Below are 18,231 nucleotides of genomic sequence, written 5' to 3'. Positions count from 1 at the left end.
AACCTTCCATAACTCTGTAACAACTTAGTCCCTGAAACTATGTGTCTTTGATCACAAACTTAAAGTGTAGCTAGTTGCCTGTCAGTGATTAATCTGGAGCTTCCAAGCTCTTTCAGACATAGCTTCTCTTTCTCTGCACCAAATGGCTTTCACCATCCTCTTCCCCATTATGGTGTCACCTTCTGTTATATATTATGCTGGTTGTTCTGTTAACTTCTTTTGAAAGACTTCTGACAAATATAGCTTGTAGAAGATCAAGTTCATCTCTTAATTATAGCTAGTCTACTTGGGAATTTTTTGGCCAAGAATACATGATTTTCTCCAAAATTGTAAAGAATCACTGTGAATTAGTCTAATGTATAGTGATAGCTTGCAAGACAGCTTAGAGATATTACTGATCTCTAAAACCAAAGGAAGGAGAATCAGGCATAAAGGAAGGTTTTCCTCTCTCTGTCCATTGGGAACCTAAACAACCTTTTCAAACACAAAGACAAACCTGTTCAGAGGCAGAAAATCAGTGATTAGTTTTGCAAAGTAGCTTCCTAAATAGCATAAAGAAAAATCATCAAGATATTAGATACATCTTCACAGTGCAGAAGCTTTTTCAACAAAAGAAAGTTGAAAGGAAGGAACAAATCAAAACTGTTTTTCTCTGAACTATGACAGTATTGGTCCGTATCAGAGGAAAATCCCAAACCTTCTGTACTCAGGGAAAAAAGTATCTTTGAGAATTTATTGTGATTATACATTACATGCAATGTTAACAGAATATGCAATCATCATGTTACTACTTAGAATAAAAATATGAAAAAAAAAATAATAACAATGTGGAGTTACTTTAAAAAAAAAGGAAATAACATGAAATTGATAAAAAAAGAAAAGAAAATTTTATTAAAGTTACTCATGCTGTTTTCAAGGAAATACTATCGATGTCTAGGCTACAGATCTTCAGGCTTTTCACAAGTGTTTTTTGGTACTTTGCATTTGAACAATTTAGGAAAAACTTAAAGAAAACTAATTGCAGGGCATGTTATTAGCACTTAGTTACCGTAAGCAGTCTCAAGTGGAAGACACTTTAAATTTTGCTGTAAGCTGTCTTTCTTATAACACTAACCACACGTATAAAGTGACACAACTAAGGCCTAGGAGATGAATGTGTTTTGTTTTGTGTTTTTTTTTTGTGTGTGTGTGTGTGTTTTTGTTTTTGTTGTTGTTTTTCAATTAAAATGGAAATGTGCTTATTAAAATGTACTTATGTACATTTTTAGGAACAATATATATATGACTCTATATCCCTTTAAATTCACATAATAATTGTGTGTTTAATAATTTCTTTAGAATTAATTTCTTGAACAGCTAGACACATCATGTGTTTTTTATTTTTTCTTCTTTTGCAAATGCACTGTTTTGTATAGTAAAATGTAAAACTAAAAATAGCTACTTTGGAGAAACAGAATCATATTTGTCTGGTCAAATTCAATACTGTGGTATATATGCACACATAGAATGAACACCTATAAATTCATTGACTTAATTTCCTATAATATGACTTTCCTAGCAGCAAACACAAAGGGAACTAATGATTTAAAAATTAATGTGGCAGCATGAGAAAAAAAAAAATCCTTTCTAAGATCTTATCAATTACCACTACATCTTCTGTTTAACAACTCATTTTAAAAAAGAAATCAAAATGAATACATACATGTTTTCAAAGGGGCTTTTATCTCCCCTGTACTTTATATGTAATAAAAGGCCATCAAAGTTTATAAAGACTATGTATTACAACACAGGCAAATAATTACTATTGAAAAGAAATAAAAGACACAAAAAATAGGGAGGAAAGTACTTTGGGGAAACTTTGTGGGGCACAAAGCACAAAGGAATTGCATATACACCATTTTTTTTTAATAATTTGGAATAAATCGGGTCTTTTGTGCACATGTAACAAACTTGAGTATATTCGTAAAGTCTGATATGTCCAGGATGCATTTGAGTCACATAAACACAGATTAACTGGTATACACATGTAATTGGGATGCAAAACTGCAATGAGTTCAATTTGCCTGGGATGTCTTGGAATAGATGTGCATTTATCAGTCAAGTGAAAACCTGTCAACATATCTCTCATACATTGTGTGAAAACTACTGCTACCCTAGCAGAATAAAGGTTCTTAATAGCAAACAAGCCTGCAGAAGAACTTCCTGGTTGGAGGATGGCTCAGTGAATGTCTCTTTGTGAAATATTCTTATTTGCTACATTGCTAAAAAGAACTTTCAGAATTTTGAACCACCTTTACACTCCTTCCTACATATACAAACTATTTTATTCAGTAATGTGAAAGGTTTCTGAGATTTCTGTGAGAAAAAAAAAAAAAAAAAAAAAAAGGCTTCTTAGTAAATAACAACCCATTAAGAAAAAAATTGCAATTTCATTTTTCACCTTTGTCGTCCATTAACTGTAATAGCTTTTAATGTACTTTAAGAATTTTTGAGCCTCTTGGGCTGAAGGTACCAAAAACCAGTGTCTAAAGGTTATTTCAGTGATACTGGCTTTCTCTAACCTTTTATTTTATGGATCTCTGTATTATCTCTCATGCTACAAATTTGACTATATGTACTGTGTTTAGGGTCTGAGAAATATTGAAAGCTCAAATCAAGATTGATTTCACAATGTGCTAGACGATATACAGCCTGAACTCAATGTGTTAAGAAGTAGAGTGAGAATGCAGAACTGAAACATGTCAATTAAAAATATATTTGCAGATAGATACCCATCAAGGTCTGTTAACACCCTTCTATTTCCATTAAAAATGCAATATTCAGAAAAATACATAATGTATAAAAACTGTTTTAGAAAAATATATATATATTGTATAAATATCTCTCTGTGTGTGAATGTATATAAAAATAAAAATGAACAAATAAAGTATGTATACACAAGCAGTAACCGGGCAGCAAAGCTGAGAATGAAAATTCCCTTTTAGGTCAACTGCTGACAACTGCCTTTGAAACGGGACTTTTTTAGAGAACTAGCTAAAATCATAACACTGAGCAGAAACATATTTTACACAAAGTTCTGGAGTATTTGCTTGCTGATTTTGCTTGAGGACAGGTCAGGTAGAAGAGAATATTAGATGATGTTACAAGTTCCTGAGTTTCTCATACTTCTAAAAATATTGTCATGTGTGTTTCTATATTTATCATGGTATGATGCATATTTACTATATATATATATAAGTTTACTGCTGGAAATACAGACTGAATATCTGTATATAGGATGACATATTATTATTAATTCCTTTTTTGATGCTTGACCGCTAACAGTAAAGTATAATTCTTAAATTAAAATGCAATATTTAAATTATTTTCTATTTCACACTGAGGATATTTTGGAATTTGAATATTTTATTTTATAGGATAGTAGTCAGAGGACTAAGATTGCTCATATCTCTGTAGAGAGGGACATAAAAATAGAAAGAAATACTGGGACTTTTTAATATGTGGATTTGATAGAGTTATACCTTAATTGCTGCTATCATAGTAGTCAAGAAGCAGTTATTGTTGATTATCTGAAAATTGCCTAAGAAATTTCGATTTATATCAAAGTTAAAAAGCTTTTTTGAAAGAAATAATTTAGCTTCTTTTGTGAACATGGTGAATATTTTATTTTTTGTTATAGAAAACTGCATGTACATTTTCAACAGAGTGTCCTTCCCGTAGCACCTCAAATAACATATTCAATTTAAAATGTAAGCATGACATTCAGGCTTCATTTGCTGTTGGTGTCAATCTAAAAATATATAAATTGATGCAGACAGAAAATTCTAATCTGATGCCCTAGGGCCAGATTCAATAAAAGACTTAGGCATCTAAATTCGGTGTTAAAGAAAGTAACTTTTAAGTGTTTGTCCCCCAGAAAGAAATCTTGGGCAGATGTGAGCTGGAGGTTACATATGGCATAGGGTAGGTACTGCTAGACACGTACTTGTTAGGGGGTGATATAATCTGCCACTGCCTACAACATCCCTTAACAGTATCCAAGCCAGCTACTACAAAGCGGGACCTAATGAAGTTAACAAGTAGAACTGTGGTCTGTCTAAGTCAATACAAAATATTTTGCAGCTACCTGGAGACAGCATATAGACTCTGGGAAGTGGACTGAGCTATGAATTCCACCTTGCAGATTCCCTAAGACCAGAGCCTGGGGTCATAAAGGCAAAGCTATGATGTTAAATTATACTTCCTTTTCCAACATAATGCATAGTGATTAGGGATACTGCCCAGGAAATGTGTCACAGCTTCAATTCTCTTTTCTATCTATAAGGAATTAGGAATCACACCTCTAACCTTAAGGAGGTCAGGGGTAGGTGGTTAACTTTTGTAGTCTTTGTAGTAATAACTAAAATCTACCTAAGAACTAAGTAATACTATATGTCAGCAGAAATTGAGGGATTTATCTAGAGCATAATCTTAGGGTCATAGAAACTTTTACTGTACCCGAAAAGACTCAGTCTCTTAATTTTAAGGTAACAAACTGGATGGATCTTTTCTAATACAATGCTTATGCTTCATGTAAGTCCTTTTTTTGCAAGATCATACCTAGTAAAAACAAATATGCATCACTGAATAATCCATAATTGTAGGTTACAAAATTAGATACTTGGTTTTGATGATGGTCATCAAGTACTTGAACTAACATCACATACTTAACTTTCCTCCTTCTTCCCAGGGTCATTTGCAGTTCTACACCCTGCTTACAGTAAATTTTGAAAATCTGTTATGCTTTAATAATCAAAAAAAAAGACTACTGGAAGTCCAGGGTAATTGACTATTTTGGATATATATATTTTTAGGTAATAACATCTTGAATTCTATATTAATTGTGAGGTGGAAGTGCTCTGCAGTATCTCCTGCTGTCCCCCATAGTTCAGACTGGGAACCTGGCTGAAACACAACATAACTCCCAACAAGTCTAATTTTTTTTCTTTTTTTCTCATGGAACCCAGAGAATGGGTAAAACTTTAGATGTGTCTTGCTGGGTCTTGCCCCAGCATGAAGCTGGACATGGCCAAGTTGCATAACTGGAGTCAGCAGATGGAATATGTTCCCAGAATCCACAGTTTACATGTCGTCTTTGAGAACAGAAACTCTTCCTGTTTTTCTGCAACAAATACTGACCCAGAGCCCATTGCAAATTTTCCAGTTTATTAGGCAGTAAATCAGATCCATAGAACCTAACTAGGTTCTTGGTAGGATAACAATAAACTGGTTGCAATGGAAGCTGAAAAAAAACTAAACTCATTTTTGCCACTGGCAATAAATCTGGATGATTTTTTTTAATAGAATTACATATGATCTTTGAAAACTTACACAATTCATAGATCTGGTGAGAAAGATGATTAGCCCCTCTGACTCAACATAAATTCTGGTATGTTGATCAGATGTCTCTTTTATAAATTTTTTCTCCCTTTAAATTCTCTATTGACAACAAATACATTTTCCCTGAGTTCAAAATACTTTAGAGATTTTTGGTCTTCTAATTTCTTTGATGGAAGAGGGAACAAGAAGAGAAAAGACAGGACCATTCTGCTAGGAAGGATTTCTCAAGTTCTCACAGGTTCAATTAAAGGCCATTTTATACCTGCAGCTGATACATTTGTGCCAACAAATGTTTAGAAGAAAACACAATGATGTTTAAGGTCTTGTGGTACTTACTCAGAACAATCTGGAAATCCGACTGCAAGCTCACAGTGACAGAAGTAGGTAATTACTATCTCTACAAATATCTATAAACTAAATCACTTGTTTTAATACAGATTAGTGCGATATTAAAGTTACAGAACTGGTATGAAAGACATGATAAATGTAGTCATGACAGAAAACAATTTTTAATTTAGTATACCCTATCAATCTAGATAGCCCATGAATATTTACCATTAATTCAGTAGGCTGGAACAAAGGGAGGGGGGAGTGGGGAGGGAACAGAAAATAGAAGGTTTGACCTAAGGACAAAAAGAATTCTCAGCACTTTTACTGAGGGAAAAAAAAAAAAAATTATCTTGGGAAAAAAAAAAAAAGAACTGGCAACAGATTGGATATCTAGAAGACCATTAAAAACAAAGCCTTTAAAAAAAAAAAAAAAACTGAATGACATATAAAAATAGTAACAATTCTTAATATGTATTTCTGTTTGCAAGATTTACCCGTCTGATTACACTTAAGTGAGCAACTTCCAAAGGTGAAATAAAATCATTTATGGAAATTCAAAACAAACCTGTTTGATCACATCATATTTCACAGCAGGGATACAATTTGTAGGGGCTGAATGAGGGCACAGTATAAGCTTAAGAAGGTTGTGTGTGCAATGAACCAAACTAAAGGGTTTATTAAAAAGTTTCCATTAATTTTGGGGGTTAATCCTATTAAAAATGACACCTGTCCAGAATAGAAGTGTCCAGATTTTATTTTTTTTCATATCTCACTGTTCAAACACAAAGCAGAGAAAGTATAATAGTTGATAAAACGCAAGATATGGCACAAAAGTCTTATTCTGAAATCTTTGCCACTGTAGACATTTTTTCCAAGTTGTTTTAATATCTGGCTAGTGTACCTTTTGATTTTTCTCTCACTGTGCTCAAATAAATACTTTTTTTTTTTTCTGGTAAGTCCCAAAATATCTTTTCAAAGTATATTTCATATTTTTAACCACATCTCCACCAAAATGTTCCTTCTCTATAAAAATGTTTTAAATTTGTATATATTAAGGAAACATAATGCATGAAATATACCTTTCAAAATTCTACTGCCCCTCCAAAACCCCTGTAAGAACCCTGTACAGGAACTTAACTTTGAACACCAACAGAGATGAAATGGTGTCAAAATCAGTATAACTGCACGTGGACTATTCACCTAGATCAAACACTTTGGTCATATACTCAATTAAATTTAAATCCCATTATGTAATGTATACCAGCCTCATTTTACGTAATTCCCTAGTTTAATGGCTTGGTATTAGCCTTTTTCTTTTTTGCACACATGGACTAATTTTCACGGTGCTCTGTCCCTTTGGGAAGTAGGTCATTAAAGTCAACTGGATGAAGACAGAAACTTAATACCTAAACAGGGTTGTAGAAGGGCCAGAGACACGATAGTAATATAAAACTGTTTTTCACTCATCTTTCTTCGTAATATTTATGAAATTCCTCCCTCAGATAAATATTGTTCATTAAAGTCAAGCACCACAAAGTAGAAGAATCTGGGAAGCTATAATCCTGTTATAACTGAATTTCTGAAACAATCACAGTATTAAAGGAAATCACAATTATTATTTAACTTTTGAAACAATACATTTTACAGTGAAACAATAAAGTACTCGTATTCATATTACCTTTCTCAATGTGTATTCTTTTTGACTCATGTCCCACATCATGACCAGCCAGATCACCCTCCTTAGGTCCAGGAAGGACATTTGGTGACAAACCCATCAGCATTTGGTTCATAGATAGGCCATTCTGATGGACAGCTGCTAGACACAAGAACAGGCAGAAATAAAATCAACCATCATTTTTACAATACAATTTTGTACTTATTTTATATATTCTTCCTTTTAATTATACATGAATCCTAATAATCATGCAGTTACTTAATTAGTGCTGTCAGTACCCACACAATGAGGGAGCTTCGATATGCCTTCCTAAAAACAGTTCATTTTAAAAAGATCAGTAACTTTGGACCCAGTTGGATACTTGCAAACATTTTCTTATTTAACAAGAAATGAAATGCAAAATGAAACAATCTGGAAAAGAATAGAAGGTTCTAAGTGAGACATTCATTATTTTGGTTATTTTTATTTTGTTTTATGTGTTATCTTTTCCAAAATACGCTCCCTCACTTCCTTAAATTAAGCATTGTGACCTTCCAGGTAAGAAATTATTATTTTTCAGAAATATGCTGTATAACATCAAGTTTGCCAATAAAACATCTAGAAAAGCTCTTTCCAACTGTTCGTAAACAGAGCTTTATGATTCAAACACAACTTGGAAACCGTATATGGTAGTCTATATCCCAATGTTATATCCCTAAAAATTGTGTTTACGAGAGACTTACACCATCTTCAGTAGACCATTTTTTCATAACCCGTAGTAGTAGTCGCCTTAATCTTGCTGGCACCACAAAAGCAGATGCACATAAGAATCAGTTGTTATGTTAACAGGTCAGATAAGAGAGAAAAGGGTTGTTTTTTAGATAAGTAAGCTACTGAAATGATTATTTAAGGGACCCTGTTATGATCATCTCATTGGAAGAAAAAAAGTGCAGAGCTCCCACTGTTATCTGCTGGTAGGTAAACAGAGAAAGTTAAAGTAGAAAGCTACCTCTTAAAAAAAAAAAAAAAGTGACATTCCTTAGCAAAAATAAGGAATTCTCTGTTTTATTTACTTGTTTTACTTCTTTTATTTAAGGGAAAATGAAAAAGGTATTTAATAAAGCAAAAATAGATGACAATTTAAAAAATAAAAATCCATCTTTTGTTGTGTGTTTTTTTGTGTTTTTTTTAGCACTTTACCTATAAATTCATAAAAACCTGGAGAAATAGATAGGTCGTATTATATGGGATGCCAGTCTGATCTGTACTCTCAGTCATCCAAGTGATAAGAAAACAGAATTCTCAGCTTGTCATGGACAGGCCTCATTTGTTTCCTTTTGGTAAATCATTTTTCATCACATAGTAAGAACATATCTTTCATCTGAAAGTCAGTGAAGAGCCAGCTTCCTGAGTCTGCAGAGAGCCTGAATGGAAACAGTCTGAAAACTGCACATCTGCATCTAACCAACACAACTACATAATTCATAGTTATTTCATAGCCTTCTATTTATATGCCAAATACTCCAGTTCCACCTACTGACAAATTCCACCGTGGAAATATGCCTTAAAAGCATAAAAATCTGCAATGGAGCAATAATAAAAGAAAAGGACAAGTGCAACATAAATTTAAGTTAATATCCATAAAATAATAGGCATTTAAGCCATCAGTTTCCAGTCTGGATTATAGAACCCAGAGTCTTTGTCACATAATTTACATCATTTACACAGAGCCTTGATAAAAATAGTATTACTCTGAGACACCATGGTTTAATTTCACTCCGCCCCTTGTGAGATATGAGATGATAATACTCCCTGTATCATGTCTCACCATCACAAGTTTTTACATTTAAGGAGTTTATAAAGTACACATATTTTAATTGATTTAAACTAATTCTTCTCTTTGCCAAGCAATTTTATGATGTAAAATGTTGCTTATGAAGTCAGATTCGATTTAGAAATCAAACTAGAGTAAACAAATTAAATAAAACTCAATTTCTTTAAAAAAAAAGTTTTACACTACATGTTCAGTTCTAAAAACTAATCCAGCAAATTGCTTCCTGGTTGCAATTCTGTATTTCATAGCTCAAATCTTTATGTTTAATATGACATGATGGCAGTTTATATCAGTAACTGTTACTGTAGCATCAGGTATTATGATACTGTAAACTGGGGAATATTATGTTGGGAGATAGTTATTGCAGATGAACTTCTGAACATGATACCTATGAGATCTATTTAAGACGAGGGCATTTTGACTAGAAAAACCATCTGCCCCTAATCAAATTTAAAGTGGTGACAAGGAGAATAATGTGACCTACGGATTCTGTCTGAAGAGCTCTCAGTCCGTGCAGGAGAGCTGGACACACTGCTGCTTCGATGAGAGGATGGGTGGCTGCCAGGTCTTCGACCCTCTTCAAGAGAAGGAGCAGGAGAAGGACTGTCTGGAACACGTTCCTATACCCCATGAAAAATAAGTTCAAAAAAAGGCATGTTAAAACTAAAGCTTTGTGGCTTCCAAACATAATTTTCCTAAACTGTATCTACCTCCTAGGTCACAACCTATTTTTTTTGCCTCCATTGAAGTGTCCAGGATTTGCAGAGTATTATCAAAGGAAACTTAACAATTTTAGGACTCTAGATCTAGAATAGATTTTACTATTCAGCATTAAAGTTTCTCTCATCTGATCAGGATTTTAAACCGCCTTCCAGATTACTTATAAAAATAAAGCACCTTATTTTTTTTTTTATTTTTTATTTTTAGTCACTTGAATCAGCGTGCTGTTGACCCTATGTCTGAAAGTGTTGTCCAAATGCATCTTGAACTCCAGCAGGCTCGGTGCTATGACCACTGCCCTAGGAAGCCTGTTCCAGTGCCCTCTCGATGAAGAATATTTTTCTAATATTCAACCTGAACCTACCGTGACATGGCTTCTTTCCTTCAGGTCCTGTTGCCAGAGAAAAGAGATCAGCACCTTCCCCCTCCGCTCTCATTGTGAGGACGATGTAGGCTGCCATGTAGGCCCCTCAGTCTCCTCTCCTCTAGGCTGAACAAACCAAGTTATGATAGCCGCTCCTCATATGTCTTCCCCTTCACCACCTTTGTAGCCTTAATTTTATTTCTGTACATATTTGTAATCAAATATTGTTCAGTGTACTTTGGGGTTTGGGCTATAAATTCCATTCCTAGTCATACCTATTTGCAAGTATTAAATACATGGGAACAAGTTGTATCTACTTACTGACTGTATTATACCATTTTAATCAGTGCTCAGAAGCAGTGACACACAATTCAGCTCCTAGAAGCAAGGACAGTGATGCTATAGTTTATCATACAAGCTATTGAGATGATTGTCTAACATAGGTGTGTATCCTAATTTCTGTTTGGATTGTTCACATAGACAAAATCTCCTCTTCTCTAGGCTGAACAAACCAAGTGATGTCAGCCACTTCTCATAAGTCTTGCCCTCTAAGCCCTTCACCATCTTCATAGCCCTCCTTTGGGGTTTTCTAATAGTTTAATGTTTTTCTTATATTGTGGCACACAAAATTGCACACAGTACTTCAGGTGAGACTGCACCAGTGCAGAGTAGAGTGGGACAACTGCTTCCCTTGACCTTGGAATGGTGTGCTTGATGCACCCCAGGATATGGTTGGCTCTTTTGGATTCCAGGGCACTCTGTTGACTCATAATCAAATTCCCATCAACAAAAACCCACAGATCCCTCTCCATGGGGCTGCTATCTACCCTCTCATACCCTGTGCAAAGATCCAGGACTGCCCTTTCCCAGGTGCAGAATCTGACACTTGCACTTACTTGCTATTCATATTGTCTTGTTAAACTTAAAAGCCAAATGTCTGCTAAGACTGTGAAGCACAAACCTGGAATGAACCACATTTATTCTTACATTGTTTTTCATTTTTGGCTTCGTAACTACCTCAAAGAGGGGGGAAAATGCCCACCCACATTTCTCTATCAAGAGGAAAGCATAGCTGGGAGGAGCTAAAATATGCTTCAAGATGTCTCTTGATTTTGATAGTTAGAGCATGAGGACTGTGATTCTTTGAACTGCTGTGTGAAAACTGTTGCAGGGAGATACATCCAATATTTACAAAGAACTTTGACAGATACAATGAACAAAGAGAGATGAGTTCAGAATAGTCCTTCACAGAAAATTATCTGTCTTCCCCTGCAGTTTTCTGTTTAGTGCTAATAACTCCCAAGACTCTGTCATTGCTAAAATAGATGTGAATTAGGTTGTTTTGGTCAAATACTGATAAAAATAAGTAATTCTTATAATGGAAATCTAAAGGGGGGCCTGAAAATGTTAAACTTTTTTTTTGTTTCTTTCTTTCTTTCTTTTTTCAATTGAAATCCTGGTTTCTAATGAAACTAACAAAGAAGCTGTATACATTCAACTCCTTAAAAGCTTTCAATAATGAAATAATACACAATATGTTTAATAACATATATGAAAGCTTCCTGATGCAAATGTCTTAAAGGTGTTTGTTCGTTTATTTTTCTGAAGAGAGCATCATGTTCCTCACACTTTAGCAACAGTCATTGCTCTTCATGCACAATAGGTAGATGAATATTTATTTTGTTGAATGCATTGTTGAATGCTATGAAACAGCAACACAACTATCAATAGTAATCAATAGATCCAGGTAAGCTTTATAATAAATCTTTGCTAAACTTGAGATTGTGATTGCAAAGGGATTCAATGGGAATTATTGATGGAGTGGAAGAAGACCTTTCAGAGCAATGCATCAAAACATTTAAGTGGATTCCACTTTAATAGACTAGGATTTTTAAGTCAAAAACATTGATGAGGATAGTTTAACTGCATCCTAGCTCTAGGCTTATTATGACTTTGATTGTGTTTATATGTCCATGAACTGGGAATTCAAGAGGAGGATTACAATTCAGATGTTTTCCAAATGTAGATTTATTTCTTTAGATTTAAGCGGATTTAAGCATGCACAGTGTACAGATTTGGTACAAATTGAAACACAGTATATCTAATCATTCATTTAATATATAATTTCACTGCTTGGCATGCAATATATTGTTCTTAGAAGGGTTTCATTAAAATGAAATCCAGTGAACATGTAAGCTTTGAATACAGAGCTGGAGAGTAAATTAATTTATTTAAACAGCTTAATTTGTTTATCCTATTTATGTTCACTTTTACAGCATGTATTATGAAATGGAGAGACCAAAAAGAACGCACAGGACAGAAAAAATATAATTATCATGCAAACAAAACAGATAATGAGTTCTATTCACATATACTATGACATAACAGAAAAACTCTATGAGAAAACTATATATACTGTCTTTATCAATTCATTTGTAAAATACCCTTTAACCTAACAAGAAATAGGATTGAACTATGCAGAAATGGGGAATGAATTAATTGAATAACTTAACTAATTTTTTATATCCTTGCTTCATAATTCAACAAAACAATCAATAATATAGTCCATAGCAATTTTTTGTCTTTATCAAAGATAGCTGCAATAATAAATGGAAATTCTGCTAATAATATAATGAAATCCTCTGTAGCTCTAAAAAGTCACAGTGATAAGCTAATGGCGCTGGAATGTCAATATAAGCTGTCTTCCTTACTACAGATTTTTGTGTATAAAAGGTGGATTCTGTCTGTGGTAAAATATTAGCTTTACATTTAGAATGACTTCACTTAAATTTTCTCAGAAAAAGAAATGTGCAAAAATGTATTCAATAAGTAACTCAGATGATCAGAACTTTTTTTGTAACTTCTGCAAAATGTCACTTTTTTATAAGAAAAAAATACATATTTTTGGTGTTAAAATCCTGACAATAGAAAACATCTAGGATATGGTCCTTTGTCCAGTATTTTTCCTAAAACTTGTTCATTCTTAGGACAAACTCAATTCTACTTAATTAAAAGACAGGGAACTCCTGGAAAGAGTCCATCGGAGGGCCACAAAGATGATACGGGGCCTGGAACATCTTCCCTATGAGGAAAGGTTGTGAGACCTGGGTCTGTTCAGCCTGGAGAAAAAGAAGACTGAGAGGGGATGTTATCAATGTTCATAAATACCTGAGTTGTGAGAGACAGAGGGATTTGGCCAACCTCTTCTCAGTGGTTTGTGGGGATAGGACAAGGTGCAATGGCCACAAGATAGAGCACAGGAAGTTCCACACCAACATGCAAAAGGACTTCTTCACGGTGAGGGTGACAGAGCACTGGAACAGGCTGCCTAGGGAGGTTGTGGAGTCTCCCTCTCTGGAGATATTCAAGGCACGTCTGGACGCCTACCTGGGCAGCCTGCTCTAAGGAGCCTGCTTTGGCAGGGGGGTTGGACCCCATGATCTTTCGAGGTCCCTTCCAACCCCTTCGATTCTGTGATTCTGTGATTCTGTAATTAAAGATATTTCTAGAGAGTTTGATGTTGGCTTGTAATGTCATTACACTAGTTGTCTTCCAGCAAACAAAATAAACAAACAAAACGAAATTAAGTGACTTTATTTCAAATCTTTTGCTAAAAATCTAATTATAAGAAGAAAACCGTGAGGGGTTCAGTTTGAAATAGACAAATCTGTTTGTTGGTATCTAAATGCAGTTTTGACACATTAGATAGATATGAAATTTTGGAGACACCCATATTCAGGACAAAGGGGCAAGTGTCTCGGTCAATTGAGATATAGACTTTAAAGCCAGTGTAGCTCCATCCAAAACAAGATACCTATGGTTTAATTCAGCTGCTCACGTACAGATATTCAGTGGCATTTGAGACACAGAAGAATTTTGAGATGTCCATAGTAAACTGACATACAGAACCTACAAAAAATATGGTACCTTCTGGAGTGGCAACAAGATACTAAAAACATCTTTGTACATATAGGCTGATAGATGAAAAGATCCTAAAACTCAATTGACCATATTTACTAGAAAACAAGAAATGCAGAATTATTTATCACTTGGAAAATATAATCCCCACTAACCAACGTTTTCTCCGTTGTTTGCTTGCTTACTCATGAGAAAAAGTAGTGTGAACAATTTAGTGATATGTTGCAATTTAAGATATGTTGAGCCAACATTTCAAAAAACTCTCAAGCATCAGAATTGGAGGTTAATAAGCAAATGGACAATGCACTTCTAAGGGACAAATTCGCAGATTTAGAGCCAAATTTATTTCAATGTTTTTTACAATCTGATACAAAGAATGAATTCTAAGTATTTAAGAATCTCATGTTTAACTCTTCCAAAAATTCTTCTACCATACTTGGAACATTCACTACAGGGACTGCTGTGTTCTTACCCCACTTATCCCACTGATATTACAATTTACAGACCCTCAATATCAAGTCCATTTTATAAATAACAGAATTGTTCTTGTGAAAAAGGTGTTGTTTTTGTTTTGTTTTCCTTTAACATACAAATAACAGAGATTTTAACAGTTTTGGAAGTTATCTCTAAAATTAGAAAACACTCCTTTTTCTTTCATATTTTTTTTCAAGAACATAGCCTACAATATAATACTCTCTCAGTTTGTCCAAGTAAAACAGAAATGTCTTTCTGTACTTATCAACACTCCTCTACATTTTTCAAACAGCTCTTTGCATAGATGCAAAGACTATACTCTAAGATCTCATTCCACAAGTTCCTAAGTAAATTCTTATTACGAGTTATCTGAAAATATTGGAAGCAGAATGGTACCAATATGATAACCAGAACACCATACACACTTTCTTCCTTATATATGCTTTTTTTTTTTTTTTTTCTTCTTACCAGGTACTAAAAAGTAGTTATTCAACATTAATCTATTTGAATCTTTTTTTTTTTTCCTTTTTCTTTTTTTTTTCTGCTCCAGCAGCATGCCTTCATTCTTTGGAAAGTGCATCCTTACCAGAAGTCTTACCCCAATACCTACCATCAGGTAAACTTGATGGAGTTCAACTGTTGGTCCCTTTATCACTATCCTAAATTATATATTTCAGGTAATAAGTATAGGATTAATCCATCTGCTCCTAAGATGATAGACAAGGAAGTATACCTTCTAGGTTTTCACCACTTCAGGCTTCCCACAGATGTTCTTTTATTCTTCACCTTTCCCATTCCTTAGTGACAAAATTCTAGAATCATTCTAATAAAATTTGAATGTGGCTACTTCCAATAGCCATCCATTTATTTTATTATTATTTTTTTTAATCTTCTGCATATTTCTCTCCTACAGGTAATTTTAGTCTTTCTCTTTTGTTCTAATTTGCTTCTCCATAAGACTTATCTCTTGGGCTTAGTCATCCTTTAAATTTAGGCACAGACTGAGTTTTAGACATAAAACTGAGATTATCAGTTTTAGATTATCAGATTATCAGATTAAGAGGTACATTACTATTAATACTATTCAGCTTTCTTGATGCTCTTCAGTGTTGAACAAACTCTTTTAAGGACATTTCTGCTTTAAGTGATGCAGAAGATAAAATCATGTCCAATGTCATACTTTTCAATAGTTTGGGTTACTTTCTACTGGGAGAAGGATACATGACAAAAAAAATGTTCCATACACTGTTAATTTTCAAAATTAAAAAGAGTGTGGTTTTTTTTGTTTGTTTGTTTGTTTTTGTGGTAAAATTATAATCATCTCTTTCCAAATGACCAAAGCACAGCTTCTTACTCTTTCGTTAACTAACTGACCAATTTTGAACTTGAGTTGACAAGTATGTCAGGAATGGCTTTCTTGTGAAATGACATACTTATTTGATATTGTACTTGTTGAAAGAGTGAAAGAAGTGAATCTCTCGGTTATTTTTTATATTCCTTGAAAACAGGACATTTTGCTTTTACAGTTTTATCTTTCCTTGAGCTTTAGCCTACAGTGCTATCAGACTCCAAATTAATGTTTAGTCCAAAGGACAAGATGCTAAAAATTATTTCCTAACTTCTTCAGTCACTACTATAAAATTGGTGTTCATTCAAACTGTCTGAATGCTATAAATTTTTATTTTCTGTTTCCTTTTTTGAATAGCACTATCAGCTTGTCTGATCTTGCTGATGTCTCACTGATGCAAATGTTGTCTTTTTTTTTTTTCTATTCTTTTATTATACACATGCTTCTAATCCCAATCAAAATTCACAACTTCAAATGTTTTGTATTGTCATTAAACCTATTGAGGTTTTCGTTATAATATTTGCCTTTTTATCTTTCTATTTTTGATCTTTTTTGTCTGCATTTTTTCATTGTTTCTGCCTTACTGTTCCCATCATGATAGTGATAACTGATAACACAAAATGTAGAAAGTGATCAATAGACAAAAAGACTATAGATTTGTTTGATTTTTATTTCTCTGTTTACTGCATGATCATTGGGAATATCAGCAGAATTTAACTGGCTAGAAGGAAAAACAAACTACCAAGTAATAGTTTAACTGTTATTTCAACCAAATCACTTGAAATCATGGTCTGTACATAAAGCATAGCCAGGCAGTGAGTTTCACAGGCCATAACAGATTTAAAAAGAGAGAGAGAGAGGCTGGCTGTCCTAGTGAAACCAGAGCAGCAGCTGGTGTTGGAATCATGATGGAGCAGGATCATTTCTGGAAGTGTCACTGAGCTTCTGCATTCTGTGTGTTCTCATTAAAATGTCCTGACAACTATTTCAGAACCCCTTCTTATTTGAGTGTATCCTTTCAACTGAATTCATAAATTATATTTTGTCTTGGAAAATACATATTTGGACTATATACATATATGTATTCCTCTATAGTATACAATGCACATAGGCATTTATATATACAACATGCAAATACATAGACATGCAAAAAACTTCTTCAAACTGAATTATCACTTTCTTATTGGCAGGTTGGACAGAATTTTCCTCCTTTTTTTCTCCCTCTCTTCTTTTGAAAATCAGGTCTTACTTGAAAAATAAAAACATTTAAGAATAAGAAGCAGTGGTATGAATTCATTCCTCAAGGTCAATCAAAACTGTAGATCCAGCCAAACACCAAGAATGAGATTCATCTAGCTAAATGTAGTTGTCTACAGTACAAATGTCTACATCTGAGCTTCTCACCTTAGGCTTATTGTTTGTTCATACATTTATGCTTCCAAGGTACAATTTACCTCACTCTATAAAGCAGATATCTAAAAAAAGTCCAATGAGTTGTGCCTTAGAAGACAGCAAAATGAATCCCATCCATTGTACCTCATGGTCATTTTAAATCAAATTAATCTTACATCACATACATAGTTCTCTGTTACACATATGCAAATTGACAAGCAAAAAAAAATATATATATACACTACCTTCTCTGTATCATGTGAGATATTTATCTGCAGATATTTATTTTACATTACACAAATCAATTCATATAAGCATACTGTTTAAACAGTAATAGAATCCCGTATTATACCAACAAAGACATTATTCCCAGTTACATGCCAGGTATACAGGAACCATCCTCTAAGTTCATAATAAAACAATCTGTATTAAAAGTTAAAATAAATAATTTTGAATATATAGATTGTATGAATTAATAATTTGAGACACTGACCTCTAATATAAAGCTGATTAAGCTATAATAAAGGAGTTCAGCTACACTTTGACCCTAGGTCTTCTTACACTAAATGAACAAACGGTGCTAGAAGTGTTCATATACATATTTATGTTATCTCAATAAAAGAAAGATTCTGATTAGCTTGGTGATTTTCTCTATTATGCAGAAGTTCATAAGTATAATTTTAAGATATACTAGTCTCTGTGGTCACAACAAAAAGAAAATTAAATACTAATGTTTTATAATATACTTTAAACTTTTTAGTTATATCACAGATTTCATGTTTGTTTTTCTAGTCTAAACATCTGAAGCTAGATATTTC

At 33.6% G+C, this 18,231-nt stretch overlaps 1 protein-coding gene across 1 annotated transcript in view; it reads right to left on the bottom strand.

Moving 5' to 3' along the window:
* Positions 1-18,231, bottom strand: part of DACH1 (dachshund family transcription factor 1) — a 384,876-nt gene that overhangs the window by 102,007 nt on the left and 264,638 nt on the right. The window contains 2 exon segments of the mRNA XM_080561250.1: positions 7,388-7,522; positions 9,682-9,817. Of these exon segments, the coding sequence (XP_080417376.1) occupies positions 7,388-7,522; positions 9,682-9,817 (271 nt within the window).

Source organism: Anser brachyrhynchus (assembly GCF_964034855.1).
Source record: "Anser brachyrhynchus genome assembly, chromosome: 1".
Classification (NCBI taxonomy): Eukaryota; Metazoa; Chordata; class Aves; order Anseriformes; family Anatidae; genus Anser; species Anser brachyrhynchus.
Note: the sequence above shows the minus strand (reverse complement) of the source record. Positions and strands in the feature narration are given on the sequence as shown.